At 38.9% G+C, this 18,434-nt stretch overlaps 1 protein-coding gene across 11 annotated transcripts in view; it reads right to left on the reverse strand.

Moving 5' to 3' along the window:
- The window catches only part of bun (TSC22 domain family member bunched), a 118,593-nt gene that overhangs the window by 31,040 nt on the left and 69,119 nt on the right, over positions 1-18,434 (reverse strand). Inside the window, exon 1 of one of the 11 annotated variants that reach the window (XM_033379269.1) lies at positions 13,730-14,095. The exons of 9 other annotated variants lie outside the window; for them this stretch is intronic. In XM_033379269.1, the coding sequence (XP_033235160.1) occupies positions 13,730-13,890 (161 nt within the window). In that variant the 5' untranslated portion in view covers positions 13,891-14,095. Of the gene's footprint in view, positions 1-1,139; positions 2,261-13,729; positions 14,096-18,434 lie in introns of those variants that run through there. One more of the 11 variants, XM_033379271.1, reaches the window with a different exon arrangement.

Below are 18,434 nucleotides of genomic sequence, written 5' to 3' on the forward strand. Positions count from 1 at the left end.
AAACAAAAATGAGGTCAGCGCTACTCAAAAAAAAATAGTAATTCATCCACAGCTAACGTTGGCAGGCAATGCGTTGGCCCGTTTTTTTTTCGATGATGATGTAAGGCGGCAGGAAGCGACAGTTACAGGTAGGCAGGCGGGCAGGCAGACAGGCCTGTAACCTGCTGTGAAAAGCTCTCTTGAGACAGCTCCCAGAGGCAGGGAGTGTGCTCCTCCAGAGAGTACAATTTTTCCCCCTCAGATTATCCATCCTATAACTAATTTCTGTACCCATAAAAACCCCATCAAATGTGCAGACTGTTCGAAACATTTATGATCTCCCTCTTTCTCTATTACTCAACGTCTGTCGAATATCGTTTACCCATACAATTAGAGCGCTAAACCCCGCGCCCCGAACTAGTAAATATTTATGTGTGCTTATAAAATCAAGATCCAGAGACGGGAGATCTCTCGCCGTATACAACTTAGCACCTTGAAGTCAATTGCTCGGGCTCTGGTGGGCTGTTGGGCTGTTGGGTTGCCAGGCACCGCTCAGAGCCAATAATAATTGTGGTGTCTGTTTGCTAATTGATTTTTTAAGCAGAGTTGTGGCTTGATATTGGCTATTGATCTATTTATAGCCAGCTGTTCAGTTGTCGTTTTGTTTTTCCTACCTTTCCACATGGATTTTAACATAAATTTGCTAAAATTAGCCGCGAACCAATTCGCAACTGTCATTGGAGACACATTTCGAGAATTAGTCACCGCCATTTGGGTTGGGTGGGGGAGGTGTTTATTGGCCTGGCTTACCAATCATCAGAAAGTGATGATACTTCAAGGTGAAGTTGGTTTCGTAACGCTGTATAAAAGCTTTCAAGTAATACCTGTATAATTTCCATTCTAAAAGTAGAACTCAAACAAGTCTAACCCCATAAAAGCCCCAGCAATTTTATCTCCGCAAAGATAATGGAAGATAAACATCTGTACAAAGTGCTACTGTATTCCCCACAAAATTGAAATCCCTAAACAAATAGAGGCCTTATCATAGAATGATCTCCCCCATTGCTGGACAATAACCCCTGGCTTATCTGGCAAATAAAATAGCGAACTATAAGGTTAAAAGGTAGGTCTGGTCTGGTCTTTCCCTGATTCATACTCACTCTGGCAGAAAATAGTCGATGTATTTCATTACGACTTCCCGAACGGGATCCTGTTGTTTGCCAGAAATACTTGGATACATATCGAAATCCATTTTGCTATTAATAATACTGTTATTATTATTGTTGATATTGCTGCCGGTTTCAGTTTTCATTATCGATAATACGATACGATGCCCGATAAGGTGTGGTGCGTAGAGCAAATTTTCAAGTGTTTCTTTTGCGTATGATATGTATACAATTTTTGTGGCTTGATATATACAAACACACACACACACACAGCCGCACACGCGTCCTGTTTTTCGGCTTCTGTTTCGTGGGCAAAACAACGGGTTAATTGGGTTTTGTTTTGTTTTGTCTACTCTCTTTTGGGCGGCGGGGGGCGCTTCCTTCTCTTTTAATGAGTTTCACTTGCAATTATTTCACATACACACACACCGGTACACACGTGTGCTTTTCGTATGCTTTTGTGCTTTTATTTTATGGTTTTTTTTTCGTATGCTTAAAACAAACAAAACAACAAACTTGGGAGCTCTTTTATTTGTGTGCTGAGAGCGCGGTAAAACGACTCTACTCTCTCTCTCTCTCTGTCTCCTCTCTGGCTGTATTCAGCTATCTTTGGGGTATTTCTTATTCAGCAACTCCTCGGTGCGCTCTCTCTCTCTCTCTCTTGTCTGGCCTTCTCTCTGTCGAGTGAAAATGTTAAAATGCGCGCGAGACGTTATTTTATTTGGCTTTTTGGTGTATTATTCGATTCTGTTAAGGCCTTTTGCAATTGTTTATCTGCTCCGCTGAGCTTTCCCAAGCAATTTGCTTAGCTTTTCATTCATTTGTTGGCCCCACTGTGCCACTTTTTACTCGGCTCTTTTCACACACAATAAAAACCTTTTTTTCTCACACAAAAAACTTTTTGCACGCACACACAGGAAAAAACGCCTTTACAATATTATTTGTTTAAACTAAAACACAGCAACATAAAAAACAAAGCCCAAAGCGAGAAAAAATGCCTAAAAGTTGTATCTTCGTTTTATCTCCAATTTTTTTCGTGTTTGCTGCACCAGAGCTCCCAACATAATGTTGACGTCTCTGTCGCTGTCGCTGCTGTTGGTTGCTGTCGCTCGCTAGACACAGAGAGCACATCGGTGAGAGAGAGAGAGAGCAACAATCAGCGCCAGGTTACAACAGCTTTCGGTTCAGTTGGTGGTGGCTTTTTGAAGTTCCCAGAGAGAAAAACAACCAGCAGCAGCAGCAGCAGCAACAGCGGCAGCGGTGGAGCGCGAGCGAAGCAGAGCAGCCATTGAAGCTGAAAGTTGTCTGGTTGTTGTTGTTGTTGGGTGGCAAAAAGGGCAGAGCTAAAGCACAGCTTAGAAAGAGGCAGACAAAAGGCAAAGCGTAAACGGAAAGGCAATTACAGTAGCCATACGATTGTTGGAACAGAAAAGAAGTGAGGAGAGCGATTAGCGGGTTTCTGAATTCAGCAATAAGTAGGATCTATTTGGATTACTTTGAATTTATTTCTTATAAGCTTGCAAATCGAATAGGTAGGTTTTTAAAACCCCCACAAAGTCTACATTTCCACCATCAGAGCCAGTTGCCACTGTACTTCTTTCCGGTACTCTCCATTCGGAGCGCGCTCCACTGTTGGCGCTCTTCAAAAGCAAAATTATGTGATATTTCTGGCCTTTCCACGTTTTTCCTTGAAGGCAGGCCAGGCGGCAAACAGAAAAATACACGAAAAATAAACAAACAAGATACAAACACACGAAAAGACAACAACAGAACTACAGATAAACACTGTGGAAAAACAACAACATAAATATTTCAGCTAATTTTTGAAGCAAAGAGAGCCGCAGTGGTCTCTCTCTCTCGCATGCACACACTCGCAGACACAGGCATTAAAAAAGCAACATGGCTGCTTTTTGAAAGCTTTTTAGCTGAATTCCAGATACAGAGAGAGATAATGAGAGAGAGGACCGAAACCATACAAATGATTTTGTCAGCAAATGAGAACGGCTGCCAGAGGGAAAGAGAGAGAGAGAGAGAGAGCCAGTAACGTGTAACGGCAAAAGAACTTTTGAATTTCAGTGAAGCGATGCAGCAGCATCAGAGGCCCGACCCGACACTCCACGCTCCATGCTCCATTCTCCATGCCACTTGACTATGACAATATGCCACGTTGAAGGCTCAATAACCCGTACTACCAGTAAGCAACTACCAGTCGATAGACAGACAGAGAGGCAGAACAGAACAGAACAGACCCATTCAACCACCACCCACAATGGGAGAGGTGCATACATTTGGTATTCTCACGCTGTTGCATTTGGGGTGGGGTTAAATATTAATATACATACATAGTGCTTCATGTTTCAATCAGCTGATTGTGGATTGGAAACGTAGATGAAGCAAAAGTGATGAAATATTCGTATGTTTCTTATTGTCTCGAAAAATACTGTTCTATTATCAAAAAATATAGCAAATTCCGATACTTTAAGCCGAGATTAAGACGCAATGGAAAATCTTGATTAAAAGATGATTAAATTCCATATCCCAGGGCAAAATACATGTATCTTACTATGGACTCTGCCTGTTTTATGGTATGGCTCTTCTTTTTCTCCTAAAATCCGTTCCATCTCTTAAATATCTACAAGCTTACCCATATTTTATAAAAGATCTACAATATTTTCAAGTATTTTTTTTCGAAAACTCACCTAGAAAGATAAGAGAGAGAGAAAGATCATTAATTAAGCTTTAAATTTAAATCAACTACAATTAAATTTAATTTTCCCCTGTGAAATGTAGGCCTTAACTATTTCCGCAAGTTCACGCATTTAGGCCTATTGTTTTCCGCAATTTTACTACATTTTTTTTACGACTTTTGCAACACTCCACCAAGAGCCAACGGATTTCGAAACCGCATCGAAATTGTTGATGAAAATTGTTGTTGGTCACGCAATGGATAAAAAGTGAAGAAAATGAGCAGTGAAAGAGGAGAAAGAAGAGTGCGTAACGTTGGCGTTGTGAAATGCCGATTATAGAGCATGGGAGTGGGGATATTCGTGGAAATTAAATGAAAATAGATACAATCTATAGATCGCTCACACCCCTTTATGAATTCATTTGATCCCGGCCCATATTTACTGGGTTCCGCATCCACAAATAAATCTCAAAAATATGCAAATTATTTGTGTAAATTGTGGATGGAAGTAAAAATAAATGTCAACAAAATGTTCTATTTTGTGGCCATAAACACGAAGAAACAGCAAACGCCACGTGCCAAAAAATATCAAAAATATACTACACAAAAAATACCAATAAAATACTCAATAATACGCTGCTAATGAATGCACTCTGCTGTGTGTGTGTGCAGTGAACAGCTGTAAGACTGTTGATTTTTCGCACAAAACAACATTGTTGTCGATGGAGCCACGCCCCGTCAATTAGCAAGAGGCCTCCACTAAGTATACCCGCACCAAAGAAAAAACTTCAACAAAAACCGCAAGAGATCCGAGACTCCGAGCCAAGCAAAGCCGGATCAAGGCAACGAACAACCGACCGACAGTACAGCAAGACGGCAACAAAAACAATTGTGTAACATAAAACAGAGTCTAACTGTGAACATTGTGGCCGCTGACAGGGTAGACCCGAAAACCCCCCAGCAAGACAGATAGATATTTCCAGGCATTGTTTTGTTGTTATGAAACCCAAGACACAGCCAGCGAACTACGAACGAACAACCGACAACAACATTTAATCGCTTGGCTTGAGGCGATGCGATGCGATGCGATGCCGCATCATTATACCCTCACCCGCTCAGACGGCAGTCAGGGTATTTCCATTTTAGTCAGACGGAGGATCAGAAAGAAATTTGAATGGTTGGAAGCCTCCACAAGTGCCCAGCGGTGGGAAGACACATTGAAGGCACTTTGATGCCGTAAAAAGAGCAGGCATTCTTTGTCCATTGATACATATTTTAACGAAAGATCGTCCTCAATAGTTCTATAGCATCATTGAAAACTTTGATATCGTCGGTTCCAGAAAACCTATTGAAAAAAGAGTATAAAAACTTCGTCTCTCGAAAAAAGGCCTTCATGCACATTTGGTTTTTTTGCCTGCTGCACAAAATCGTGAGTTTTTTTGTTGTTACTTTCATTTTCAGAGTTTTTCCAGGCAGCATTGGCAATTTAATGCCAGGCTGCAAGTCATTAGGTGGTGCCTGCACCTCTGACCTGCCCCATTCCGTCTCTCCATCCCCAAACCCCAACTGCAACTTCGATGAAAAGCGAAAGGCAAACTCACGTCAAGTTCAACCTTTGACCTCAAGTCTCCTGCCTCTGTGGGGGTGGAGAGTGTTAAGCGTATGTATATAAAAAAAAAGTTCAACACTGATTAACCATTTGAATGTTTTCTACCGCTAATTTCCACTTGACATGTCAATTTCCCATTAATTCGAGTTGAATGTCAGCTGTGCGGAGGGGCTCCATTAACATAAATATATCAAACAATTGGGAGCCTCATTTGGAGCTCATCAAAGGCAGAAAAAACCATGTATATATATTTTATTCCAACATTAATTTCTTTGATCAGAAACCCCCTTTTTCCCCCCTTTTTTAATTTTATTTACATTTTCCCTTTAAAAGTAAATTTAATTTTTAACAACAAAATTTAAGGTTAAACTTTTGCGGTCTTTTGCCTTTCACTCCACGCACCGCTGACGTTTTTGCGGAGTCGTAAATTAATAAAACAAACAAAGATGTTACTCATGAAAGTAAATAATAATTGGTAAACAGAAAAATAACAGAGAAATCGGCTACCCAGCGGGCATTTCAATAAGATTTTTTTGGCTCATTCAGAAGGGAGTTGAAATCTGAGGATTTGTTTTGCTGAAATCGATCCTAGAGCTACGTTTTCCGCCTGTTGCACATTTCCTCTATTGGAATTCCATTAACCGATCCGATCCTTTCTATCCCTGGCACCAACCGACAATCACTTGGGGGAAATGTCCCATTAGCCAAACTCTTTCTCCTCTTCCTTGCTTTGCTTTCATCTTCATAGAGTGCGTAGTGTCCAAATATAGACCCCGCAAAGTATTCATAAATCTTTCAACAATTTGTTTGTTTGACGGTTGACGTCATGTGTTCCGTTCGACGGCGGCATTCACTGAACATTGAAATGTTTGCACTCTGTGTATTTACTTTTTAATTGAGTCATAAAACGAGACGAGGGGCAAAAACCAAGAAAGGGGGGGCCACCATCCGCAAAGATGAAAAGTCGAAATATTTACAGTCAAAATATGATCGGTTGAGCGCTGAGCAAAAACCAAAAGCAAACTAAAATGACGTCAAAAATTGGGTGAGTAAAATCCCCAATGAACCACAATGCCTCAATGATGTTGTTGGAGGGATTCGAAGATATAAATACCCTCTTCCAGATAGAAATATATAGTAATAAATCAAAACTAGATCTGGGGAGGCTTTCTTTAAGCTTGCCCTCGAAAGCTCGTTGCTCTGGCATTAAAAATGTTGAAAAGCCAGGTGTTCAAACAGCCAAACGATGGGTTTTTGGACCATTTTGGCTAAAATAATAATCCGATGGCAACGTATTTTGGCCACCAAGTAGATATGATCATTCTTGACTATTCTGCCTTTGCAGCTGTATAATTTTGGGAAATTTTCATACATAAAAACTATCAAAGTTTCCTTTGTCTCTGTAGTACCTTCTTCTCTTAGAGCATTAACCATTAATCTTTTTGTTTATTTAACCAACCATCTTCCAGAGAAGGTCGTGTGGTCACCACACCTTCCACCTCGTAAGTGGATTGATTTTCCATTTAGATGAGAGACAGCTTGGCGGCGTCAATGAAATATTATTATAGCCCGCGTTCATCATCGTCGTGCCCGACGTTTTAGCATTATTAAACCCATCTAGTATGTATTTATGACTCGCTGGCCGACGTAGGTTAACCGCAAACGGGTAAACAAATCGAAAGGAGAAGGCACGTAGAACCTGGCACCCCTGAAAGTGCACTCTGCCACAGCCAGAGCCGCGTGAAACCCACTAGACACGCTTGACCGGCTCGACTCTATCGCCAATCATCCACATTTCACGTGCTAAATCCACACGGAGATAATCTTGTAAGTGGCAGCGAAAAATATGGAAATGGAAACGTGTTTGTGCAATCAAATCAATCTTAGGGGACCCAAGATAGTGCTAAAGCCAAGTATAATACGATTATACGGGTTCATTTATTTTCTATTAATCGCTTTTCTAGCAGTCAACGGGGGGAATAGTATGTTTCCATGAACCCCTGCAACCCACAACGTCCAGAGGATGATTCTACTTTTGATGATGATCACTTCTTTATTTCGTTTCGATGTAACGTTTTGTATTGTTTTGTGATTATTCATAGGGAAATATTTGTTTTACTTGATGCACGGGTGAGATAATTAATTAAGATATATATTCAGAGTTCTTGTCGAAGTTTCTTTGTCTGAAATATACGAGTCAGATAAAAAGGTAATCAGGTTATAGATATGACATTTTATTAGACCCGTTACTCATTATACATTACAATATAAATGTAATGATGGTTTCTTTGTTCTTAGATTTTAATTTAATTATTTTTATATCATTTTATATTTTGATATAAATTGATTAGATAATGATTTTTGTAATATTTTCTTTAGAACGATGATCTCCAGTATGTCCACCTAGGGAGTTCTAATGAGCTTGATAGGTTACCTTTATAGGTAATGAAGTTCTGCTTTACGTTCCTGCAAAAAATCACTGTTTTCTAAACAATACTATCCCCATTAATTTGATCCGGTTTAATATCTTTTCCTTTAATGTCTTTTTTAACATTCATTGAAGTTTTAGCAGGGCTCTTTTGTCAGTTAGTATGTGTTTGATAGCTATTTGTTCCTCTGGCGATTTTTACTGCAGTTTTACTGCAAATCGTGAATTAGAGGTTGTAAAAACTCTGTTAACTCAGGTCATGATATTTCAATCATAAAACGTATATTTATTGATGAGGCGATGTGGATTTATAACAAATAAATCAATACCTCCGAACAATCTATTGATTGACGTACAAATAATGATCCGAAACCGAAAAAACAACCTCAAAGTTGGTCTAAAATCTAGAATTTCATATTTTTCTTCGATTAATATGGTGTAGTAGACCTTTAATGAGTCAACAGGTTATGAAGGCATACTATTATTTTTTGTAAGGCACCTAAGTGAAACAATTAATCGTAAAAGAGAAGTTATTGACTAAATATTTTCATCAAACACCAAAAAAAGTCAATATATTCGCTAGATTTGGCTCCCTCTGAACCTTGTTCCAGATTCCTTAACTCAAATATCCGCATCTGGGAACCCCTCATTAATCGATCTGCCTCTTTTTCGGTGTGTTTTGTTTTTGTACTTTTTGAGATCTTGGCGGTTGAACACCTGAAGAAAATGATGCGGCCAAGCGAAAACACTTTTCATGGTCAATCTAATTTGCATGTGCGTTACTGAACACACACAAGATATATGGCGGAATCTCTGTATATATACTATATATGTACTCTATCGTGTGTGAGAGATCTCTGGACCAGACAACACATGTTTTTCTGGCGGCTTCTGTCTGGCCAGCCGCTCAAAAACAAACAAATTAAAGCATAGAAACACTCGAAAAAGCAGCAAAAAAAAACAACGTGCAAAATGTGAAAAAGAAGACCAAAAAAAGGTGCAAAAAGTGTAAAAGAAACCAAAAAAAAAAAAAAAGTGCGAAAAGTGAAAAAGAAGACACCAAAAAATAAGCCCATAAATAACCAGACTCAAAAGTGCTAAAACTTTACTACAGAAGTATCTCGCTCACAGAACAAATTTTGTTGTATTCCAAAAACATTTTTCAGTCTGAAATTTTACAATCTATGACCTTGATAGTTGTTGATTTTTCAGCGCCCCAACATGTGTAAGTTTTTACGATATTTTTCGAATGCTTTTCGCTTCGATTAAGGGGAACAGATGGATGGGATGTGCCTCCCCCTTTTAGTGGCGCCCGATTCACCTTGAATATAGATTTTTAATTGTCTGGCAGTATCCAAAAAAGATTTATGCCCTCCACTCCACCACCCCCCGCTGTTATTGTTTATATTTTCCTTCCATTTAATTGTTTATATTTCTTGCTGTTGGTTTTTTCTCGATTTTTCGGTTTTCGTGTTGGGCGAAAATTTATTGAACATCATTTGTCCGGGTCGGGTCTGAAGTAAGTACGTAAAGTCTTCGTATTCACACTCTTGTACGAAAGATTAATTATGGCATTATTTTTTGTTGCATTTCGTTGACCATTTATCATTTTTTGACATTGTCTTAATGTCAAGGTTAAGGCAGCATCGCAGCCGCTGTACCTTGTTCGATCATTGGGAGGAAGGTAATGAGGAATACAGTGAAAGATCTCTTGGGGGAACATCGCCCTCTTGGGGGAAGAAAGATCTGTTAATGAACAGCTTAACTCTTTAAGCCCTGTTCCGGGTATTGTAGCGGCACGTGTTCCGCCACTCGAAAAGTTTCGAAAGGCTTAGGGGTGGAAATATGGGTGTGTTTCTTTATACTATGACACTTTTCTGTGTGTTTATTCTAGTAAATATTGACTGTTTCTTCAGTAAGACTATGAAATGTAAACAGAATCCTTTCGAAACTATAATATTATTGCCTTACAGTGAGCCCTTCCCCCTGTGTACACACCACGTTCTTCACTGGCTCAATCCCAACTTACTTTTAGACCCGCCTATGCCTATACCCCCATAAAATATTAATTAAAAATAAACCCAATCGATAGCTCGATATTAATAAGTTCCCCTGACGGTCGCTAGGGGTCGGGTCGCACTCTGATAAGCTCTGAAAGAACCCAACTTCTAGCCGACAAAGCCCCATCGAGTTTTCCCGACATGGAGCAGCATGTGTTGGGGCTTTCACGCCGGTTTTCCACTTGAAGGAACTCTCCGCCTCTCTGTCCCCCCTCTCTCTCTCTCGCTCTATCTGCCATCCGCACATTCATCACAGTTATAAGCGTTCCTGAGCACGAAAAGGTCAAAGTTCATGTGGGACCTATTCAGGTGCATTTACCTTTTCAGTCGTTGACACAAAAAAGACACACGAAAAAAAAACAAAACAAAAAACAACTTCTTTCTGTTTTTCTCTCGCTGTTGTTGCTAGGCGGGGCAGCGGGGGCGTGGCTTTTGTTGTGAAGTTCTTAACTCTTGTCGTCTGTCTGTCTGTCTGAGTTTTTGATGTTATCTGAAAGTTTTTTGCTGGCGTTGGCCGAGTTCAAGGCAGTTCATTGATGGACGACAGAACAGCAGACGAAGACAGAAAGTTTCTCCTAATTACCTCTCATTGTTCGGTTGTAGGCGTGAATAAGGAATTAAGAGAGAACTGGCGTCGGCGGACTGCGGACTGGGCGGAAGGTGGAGACAAGACAAATTGGAGTCGCGTGTGCCCCCAAAAAGGAAGGAAGGAAGGAGAGGAGTAAGACTGGGGTTAATGACGATGGCAGCGATAGCGAAAATGTGTTCTGTGTTCTATCGTGAAACAGAGTGAAAATTAGAAAAGTTCAAAGTAGGACAATGAAGCTGTAACAAAGAACCACTTTAGGAATATAATACAAATAATTATCGCATCATTCAAGGTTAAGGCAGAACAAAGCCTAGAAATCAATGGAATGATAAGGATACAGTCTAAATAAATTTTGAATAAATAATTTGCAAAAAAAAAAAATCTTACTGTTGCAAAATTAAGAAAATTTAAAAACTTAAAAAAAATAAAATAAAAAATAAAAAAAATGGTAATAAACATGAAAAAGTAATTATTAAAAATTAAAAAAAAATATAAACAAAAAATTCTGAACTTTTTTCGATTTATAAATTAATATTGTGGTTAACAAGGGGACAACAATTTTTACTAGAGTTTCTAAAATTGAATCTAATTTCATATTAAAACCATCAAACTTAAGGCTGTTCTATCTAAAGGAGACTCCACTGTACTCTGAACACCAGTGAGCTAATGAAGATGAAACAATGAACTGGGGAGAGAGTTTCATAACAAAGGAACTGAACAGATATTACGCTTATATCATACATAGTATATTCAGGTGTATTACATGATTCTATCACTCAAAGCAAAGAATAAAAGAGAGCTGCACAAACACAAGGCCCGCTGGAGAGAGGAACTTGCGATCGATCATACAACGACTCTCATTGGGTCTCTCTCTCGCTCTCATTCTTCTGGTGAAGCAAGCAAAAAAAAAGATTAAGCAAAACAAAGAACAGCAAAAGGAGAAAAAAAAGAAGCAGCGAAAAGCGCATTGAAGGTCAATCGGAGTGCCTCTTTGATAAAATGTAAGGGATATAAACATTCCATGATTGTCCTCGAATTTATTAATTTGTTGTATACAATATTTTAAATAAAGAACAATAAATTTCCTTAGTTTATTCTCATTATACGCATGTCCTTCCTCTACATAAAGATCACAATTTGACGTCACCTCATAATTTTTGACACCACCTTCGCGGGCACCTTCTCTCTCTTTCTTGACATTAACCCACACCTGGCGGAGGTAAAGAGCGAGACGTTGTTCCTAGTCGCCCATTAAAAGTGATGTGACATCCGCCAACAAAATGCAATTTGCCATCATATATGTATGCAAGAGTGGGAGGGGGAGTGGGAGGGGGACAGAGCGATTGCAATATGCAATTAGAAATGCAATGAGCGATGACTGCGATAAACGGTCAAGCAAATGAACTTCCACACGCCTCGCTCCGTCCCGCTTGCACCTCTATCTAGCACAATATTCGGCGAAGGGGCGGGGCAGGGGGGATTTTAATGCACATGTGCGCGCGTGGCTGTTAAAACAAACACAAGCCACCCACCCGCAATGCACAAAGGGAGAAGCGAAAGAGAAAGAGTGGGGAAGAGGCAACGAGTATAAAACGAGCAGAAAAGAGCGAGAGAGAGAGGGAGAGAGAAGGAGAGAGGGAGGTACGGAACTAGAGGTGGAACTATAAAATGCAACGATTTGGTTTTTGATTCTACTTTTACTCAACGACATTTCATATGCCCTTGCCAAAAGAGGGAAAGGATATAATATACGATTCTATGAGGTAAATGGATATCGAAGAGGTGGTTGAGAGATAAATAGTTGGAGTGAATATGGAAGCATTCTAGATCAGGATCAAAAGTAGTTAAGATTCTTTACTTTTCAAAATGTACGGCAAAAACATTTCAAAAGCTAACGAAACTTTAAAAGTTTCAATTAAAAGATAAATATAAAATATATAAATATAAATTTGTATGGATTAGTCCAAAAAAACTAGCTATCATAAGTCCAACCCATCTAAAAGTGTATCTTAACATTCGACCCTAGAAGGGACCATTTTTTTCTCCAACTTTTAATTGATTTTGCTACGATTTTTGCTTGAATAATTTTTATATTTGTATTTTGTAATTTACAAAAATTTGCATTTTTAGCAAATTTATTTTTATTTCAAGTTTTTTCTTTCTTTTTTTTTTGCTATTTTATTTATGCAAATGAGCTGGAAATAGAAAATATAAACTATATTGTAGAAATATTTGCATTTCAAGGGGGGAAAAATGGTAGGGAATGCCATAACAGGTTTCGATTCACTTTAGGTGTTGAGGGGAATCACTTCAAATCAATGTTTAATGATCAGGGATCACATTTATTTGGTAAACATCGTTTATGGTTATTTTATGAAAATATTTGTTCCAACTCCATTAAAATAAAGCCTTAAATATGGTAATTACTTTGCTTATAAACCAGTTTAAGGGGCCGGCGCCTTATGCATATTCATAGGGCTTTGGAAAAACTAGAAAATACCTACAATTTCCCTAGGCATAAATCTAAGTCTCGTAACATAAGGTTTTGCAATTCATTTGAATTTTAAATGGTCGGCCTTTTAGCAGGGCTGGTGTTTTTCTCGAAGGTCTTTCAATGTCAACTTCATTATAAAATATTTCTGAGGGAAATTGTAAGAACTCATGGAGCATTTTTCAAGGCAAGGTAAAGGACTTTAGCATAGGTTCGAGATTCCGTTTGAGGAACCAAACAAAAACTGCAGAATATATATGAATAGAATATAAATTATAGAACATAAATATATATAGTATAGAGCAGATACTCTTTTACTCGAACTTGAATCAATCAAAAGCTTCAAGTACTTTCAGCTCAATAAAAAAAAAATTTCCATATAGCACAGAGCCCTATAAATACTATAAGTACCATATTGAGTATTCGGTATATAACCATGGATACCCTCCAGTACGAAAATTCGCCCAATAAATCTTGCTAATGGCTTTATTTGTAATTTGACAGTTATGAAATTTGGCAGATCTATAGATAATTACTATAGATATTAGCCCACCGAATGTCAATGTCCTATCCTATCGTTGAAGTTGTATATATCTCGATTAATTGGCCTACCCTCTCCCCTACACACAGCTGACTGATAGCCCGATCCCCCCCACTTAAGGGTATCCCTATATATAACCCCATTCTTTACGATTACCGATTCGTAGCGACTGCAACTTACTTATCGACTTCAGTGCTGAACATTCGCACCATGTGACGCTGCAGATATTGGGGCACTGATTGCGGAGAGGCTGGCGGCGTCTGATACGAGTTCATCATGGCCTCATCATCATCAAAGTAGCCCGATGACGTGGAGGAGGATGTGCGCGGATATTTTAACATTTTATTGGCACTTTTTCAACTATTTTGATTTTATTTACTGCTTGATTGGTTGCGGTTTTGGGGGCACTATTAACTTTTCACTTTTGCTCTATATATTTGGGATTTATTGGGTTCCAGATTGATTAGATGGATTACTTGTTTTTATTGATTTTGTATTTTGTTGTGTTATATAAAATAAACACACTACAAATTATTATTCAATCGGGGGGCCGAAGAAAGGAAATGGCAAACAAATTGGTAGCCGGTCGAGCGACAACTAAAAACAAAAATTGCTTTGAATTTTCGATTTTTGCATTAATTTTGTTTGGTCTTTTTTTTCTGTTTTCTGTTTGCTGTTTTGCGAGTCAAGAGACAAGAGACTCGGAGAGGGCGCGAGAAACTGAGAGAAACATGCAGCCGCTTGGACAGCACGTTAAGCAATTGTATTTATAATTTTATTTATATATTTTGCATTTGTTTTTTTCCTTCTTCTCCGTCTCCTACTCTCTGATAAATTGTTAAGCGCTGTCTGGAGAACTGGTTGCGCGTGCCAAATGGCAAAAACTAATATGACACCGAGAGAGAGAGAGAGAGAATTCCCCCGAACAGGGTTCCGTTCCGCTCCTCACTCGGTAATTAATCAAGTCTTGACTAAAAATAAATATTAACCAATTAAATTTATCTATGGAGATACGCACAGCAGCCCAGCAGCACAGCAGCCATCGCGCACATGTACTCCAAAAAGATACGCAGACTAATTTCATGTTTGTTTGAGATACGGCGAGGAATTTTCTTGTTTTTGTGTGGCAAATGTCAAAACGTGATTTTCGGTTCATATTTGGGGGAAAAGAAATTCCTTCTTAGGGGAAAAATTACTGGAATTTGGGGGCATTTTATGGATGAAAGATTTTAAATAAAAGTTAATATTCTATAATTTATCTATCTATAATTCTAAATATATTTTATGGTTAAAATATCTCCAGAGAAATATTTGCTGGATTTAGAGGTAATTCTTTCCATTCCCCAAGAAATATTCAAATCTAACTTTAATTTATAATTTTTTAGCCCTTATTTATTCTATTCTGAATAATTACTGGAATTTGGGACCATTTTATGGATGAAAGATTTGATTAAGAGTTGCAGGAAATGGAAGATAATATTCTATAATTTTTGTATCTATAAATAGAATTATATTGTAAGGTTGAGATATCTCCAGAGAAATATATTGAAATATTGGAAGGAATTAGAAGGAATTCCATTGCCCAAGAATTATTAAAATCCAACTTTTATTTCTAATTTTTACTGGGAATAATTACTGAAATTTGGTAGCAATTTATGGATGAAAGATTTGATAAAAGTGTTGCAGGAAATGGAAGATAATATTCTATAATTTTTGTATCTATAAATAGAGAGAAATATATAGAAATATTGCCTGGATTTAGAGGGTATTCTTTCCATGCTGTACTTTTACCCCAAGAATTATTCAAATCTAACTTTTATTAACAATTTTCTAGCCCTTATTTATTCCATTCTAAACCTCAATATGTATTTCTTAGAGACCCAACACGAAGGCCGAATGTAAGGCAAACAATTTTGACCAACCAAAATGTATTTGAAAATTTGTTTTTGCGTTTTTCCCTCATATTGTTTTCGCTTGGGTTTTATTTTTAGACTCATTTTGTTGTTCGCTTCGCTTCGATTTAGATAGATAGATAGATAGATTGTGCGTGCAGGCGATCGGGTACATAGATAGATTTGTATCTACAAGTATGTACAAACATTATGTACAAAGGGATACAGAGAGGGCGAGAGAGGAGCACTCTCGGACAGTAACAAGGTCAGGGTACAGCCACAACAACAGCAACAGCACTTAACGCACGTCACTCATCGCCTCGTCTCGCGGCGAATCCGAAAGATACAACAGACAGCCAGCTACTGTTCGTCTACGCTTTGTCGTGCATTCAACTTAAATTATAGCAAATTGTTTAAACAAATATCTACTTTGTTCACACACAAATATAATTTTACGTGGTTTTTGTTTTTTTTTTTTTTTTTTGGTATAATTTCTTTTTATTTTTTGTTCGCGTTTACGTCTCACGCCGGCGACAAGTTTTTGTTTACTGAATTCGAACCAAAAACTGATTTTTACACAAAATCCAAAATACCGTCCGACCGTCGACTGTCGACTGTCGAAAAGCAGCGACGTCGTACCGGCGCGGCGCTGGCGATGGCTGCTGCGTTTTTTTTTTGTTTTTTTTTCCGTATGTTAGCCCCAGCAATAAAATTATTTTCAAAAATACATTTCTTCTCTCTTCGCTCCGTAGTTTTTTTTTTGTTTTTGTTGGGACGTCGACGTCGACGAATAGGCGAAATCAAAAATTTACACAGACGAGCAGGCAGCCGAAGCTATAGGCTTTTTGTTTTTTGGAACGATAACGGGACAAACGGCCCAACAAGAGCGAAAAGCACAAACATTTTAGATTACATCAAAGAACCGTTCGTACCTTATCATGAGAGTTCTATCTAATCGCTTTTTGATAATTAGGAGAGCGAGGGAGACAGCAACAGAGAGCAGGCGTCAGCTGTGGGTGACAGCTTTTTGGGTTCGGGTTTGGTAAGCGACCAATAAAACCCCTAGAAGCTGGCCGATTGAATGGCAATCATCATCAATTATATCGATGGTTCTGTGTGTTTATGGCAAATGTCAAGTGCAAGCGAAGGAACCCTTCAATGCAGTGATGGGGCAACGACTAGGGGGATACCCACTAAAGAGAGTTTGTAATGTAAGCTCCCGGTTTTACCCCGCACTTTTAAGATTCGTCTAAAAATAGATGATTAGGCGGTACATTTTATGAACTTCTATCATTCTTTTACTCCAAAATATATACAGCTTTGAAGTCCTTCAAGCAGACACCTTATCTTTACTGTATCTTATCTGATTATAATCTAGAAATTAGGGGCTTTTACCTGTATTATAGGGCTTTGAAGTACTACTTTTTGGTAAAAACACAATATTCAAAACAAGTGGCGACTAAAACATAGAAACTTATCAATCGATTGATCATAGGGAAAGCTATAGACACAATCATATTTGCAAATGATCAAGGAGGGCTTGAGGATGGCACACGTGCAGGTCTCATTGGGGGAGAGCTAGAGCCAGAGGCGAGCCACACTGGGAGAAATAACTGATCCAGGAGGCGAGGCTATAGGGCTGTCCGAAACGGATGATTAGTTGACCCTGAAAGACTGAAAGATTGGGTCTTTGCTGGATTCCAGCATAACATCTATAATATTATTTCCCTAAAATATAAATTACTATAATCATTCCCTCGAATATTACTTTATAAACCGATCTATCATTCTAACTTCCACTTCAAATTATCTCAATCACATCTCTGACATTTCCGGAACCCAATCAACCGAAATACCCCAAACTAAATACACGAATACCCACTATAGACAGACTTCCAACAACGTCAGACAAAAAGTAAACAGTAACTATCGAATGACAGGAAAAGCGTGTACACTTTGATTATAAGCCACTCGACTAATGAACTCCAATCAAAATACTATAAAGCCACAAACCCCACAAAGTTAATGAAAATTTAAGACCTGCCGCATGTCTAGTTCTATTTTTTCAGAGACTAGAAAAGGCTGCTGCCTGCAACTAAGTAACAAATGAATGGGAAATTATGTATTAAGGAAGGAAATTATATAGAAAATCCGACACACACCGAAAAAGATTGCATGCCACGACAAGTGTCGAAAGTTAGCGTGAAATTTATAGCAAACAACAGTGAAAGAAAGGCCAGGGGGGTGGGGCGGTGGTTAGAGGGGAAAATGCAAACGATTCGCGCTCTTTGCTTTCTGATTTAAGCAAATTACCGCAGCTGGCCACCTGCGCGTATACGTAATGTGAATTTATTGGCTCATTAGAGTTTAGCAAATGCCGGGGAGCAGCCAGCAGCCAGCAGCGAAAATAGTTTTTGCAGCTGAAATAAATTTATGCTTGGCATATTTTTCGCTGCTTTCCCCACTAGCACTCGATCGTCTATTATATAGACTATAATCTATATCAGAAGAGTCGAGTCATACACATGTCTAATTGGCGTTTAATTGCAATCGCTGGCAAGGCGGATTGGCACACAGGACAGCGGCGGCGTGTCCGTCCGAACAAGAGTCTTATCTGGCTTCTGATAAACTAGGAAACGGCTCCACAGTGGAGGTCGTCCGATAAGCCTGCTTGGAGTATGCTTTGTTTAGTCATTTGGTTGTTGAGTCACTCTTCGTTTGGGCTGAAGCATGGCATGATTTCGGAGACAGGAAGTCGCTCCAGGGCCCTGCAGGGGTTGGGTTTGTTTGAGTCGAGGTACACGTGTCGCAAAAGATGGTTCTAATACCACGTGAGTCTGGTATAATGCCCAGAATTAGCCTATAGAAACCCTCCCTGTACCAGTTTGAAAGTATTCGAGTGGGGCCTATGACACCCCTTGGTGTGGAGCCACCTCTTTCGGTGTATGGATCTAGGAAACTCATCCACAGCTCCCACAATAACCTGGGACTCA

Source organism: Drosophila pseudoobscura, chromosome 4 (assembly GCF_009870125.1).
Source record: "Drosophila pseudoobscura strain MV-25-SWS-2005 chromosome 4, UCI_Dpse_MV25, whole genome shotgun sequence".
NCBI classification, from domain to species: Eukaryota; Metazoa; Arthropoda; class Insecta; order Diptera; family Drosophilidae; genus Drosophila; species Drosophila pseudoobscura.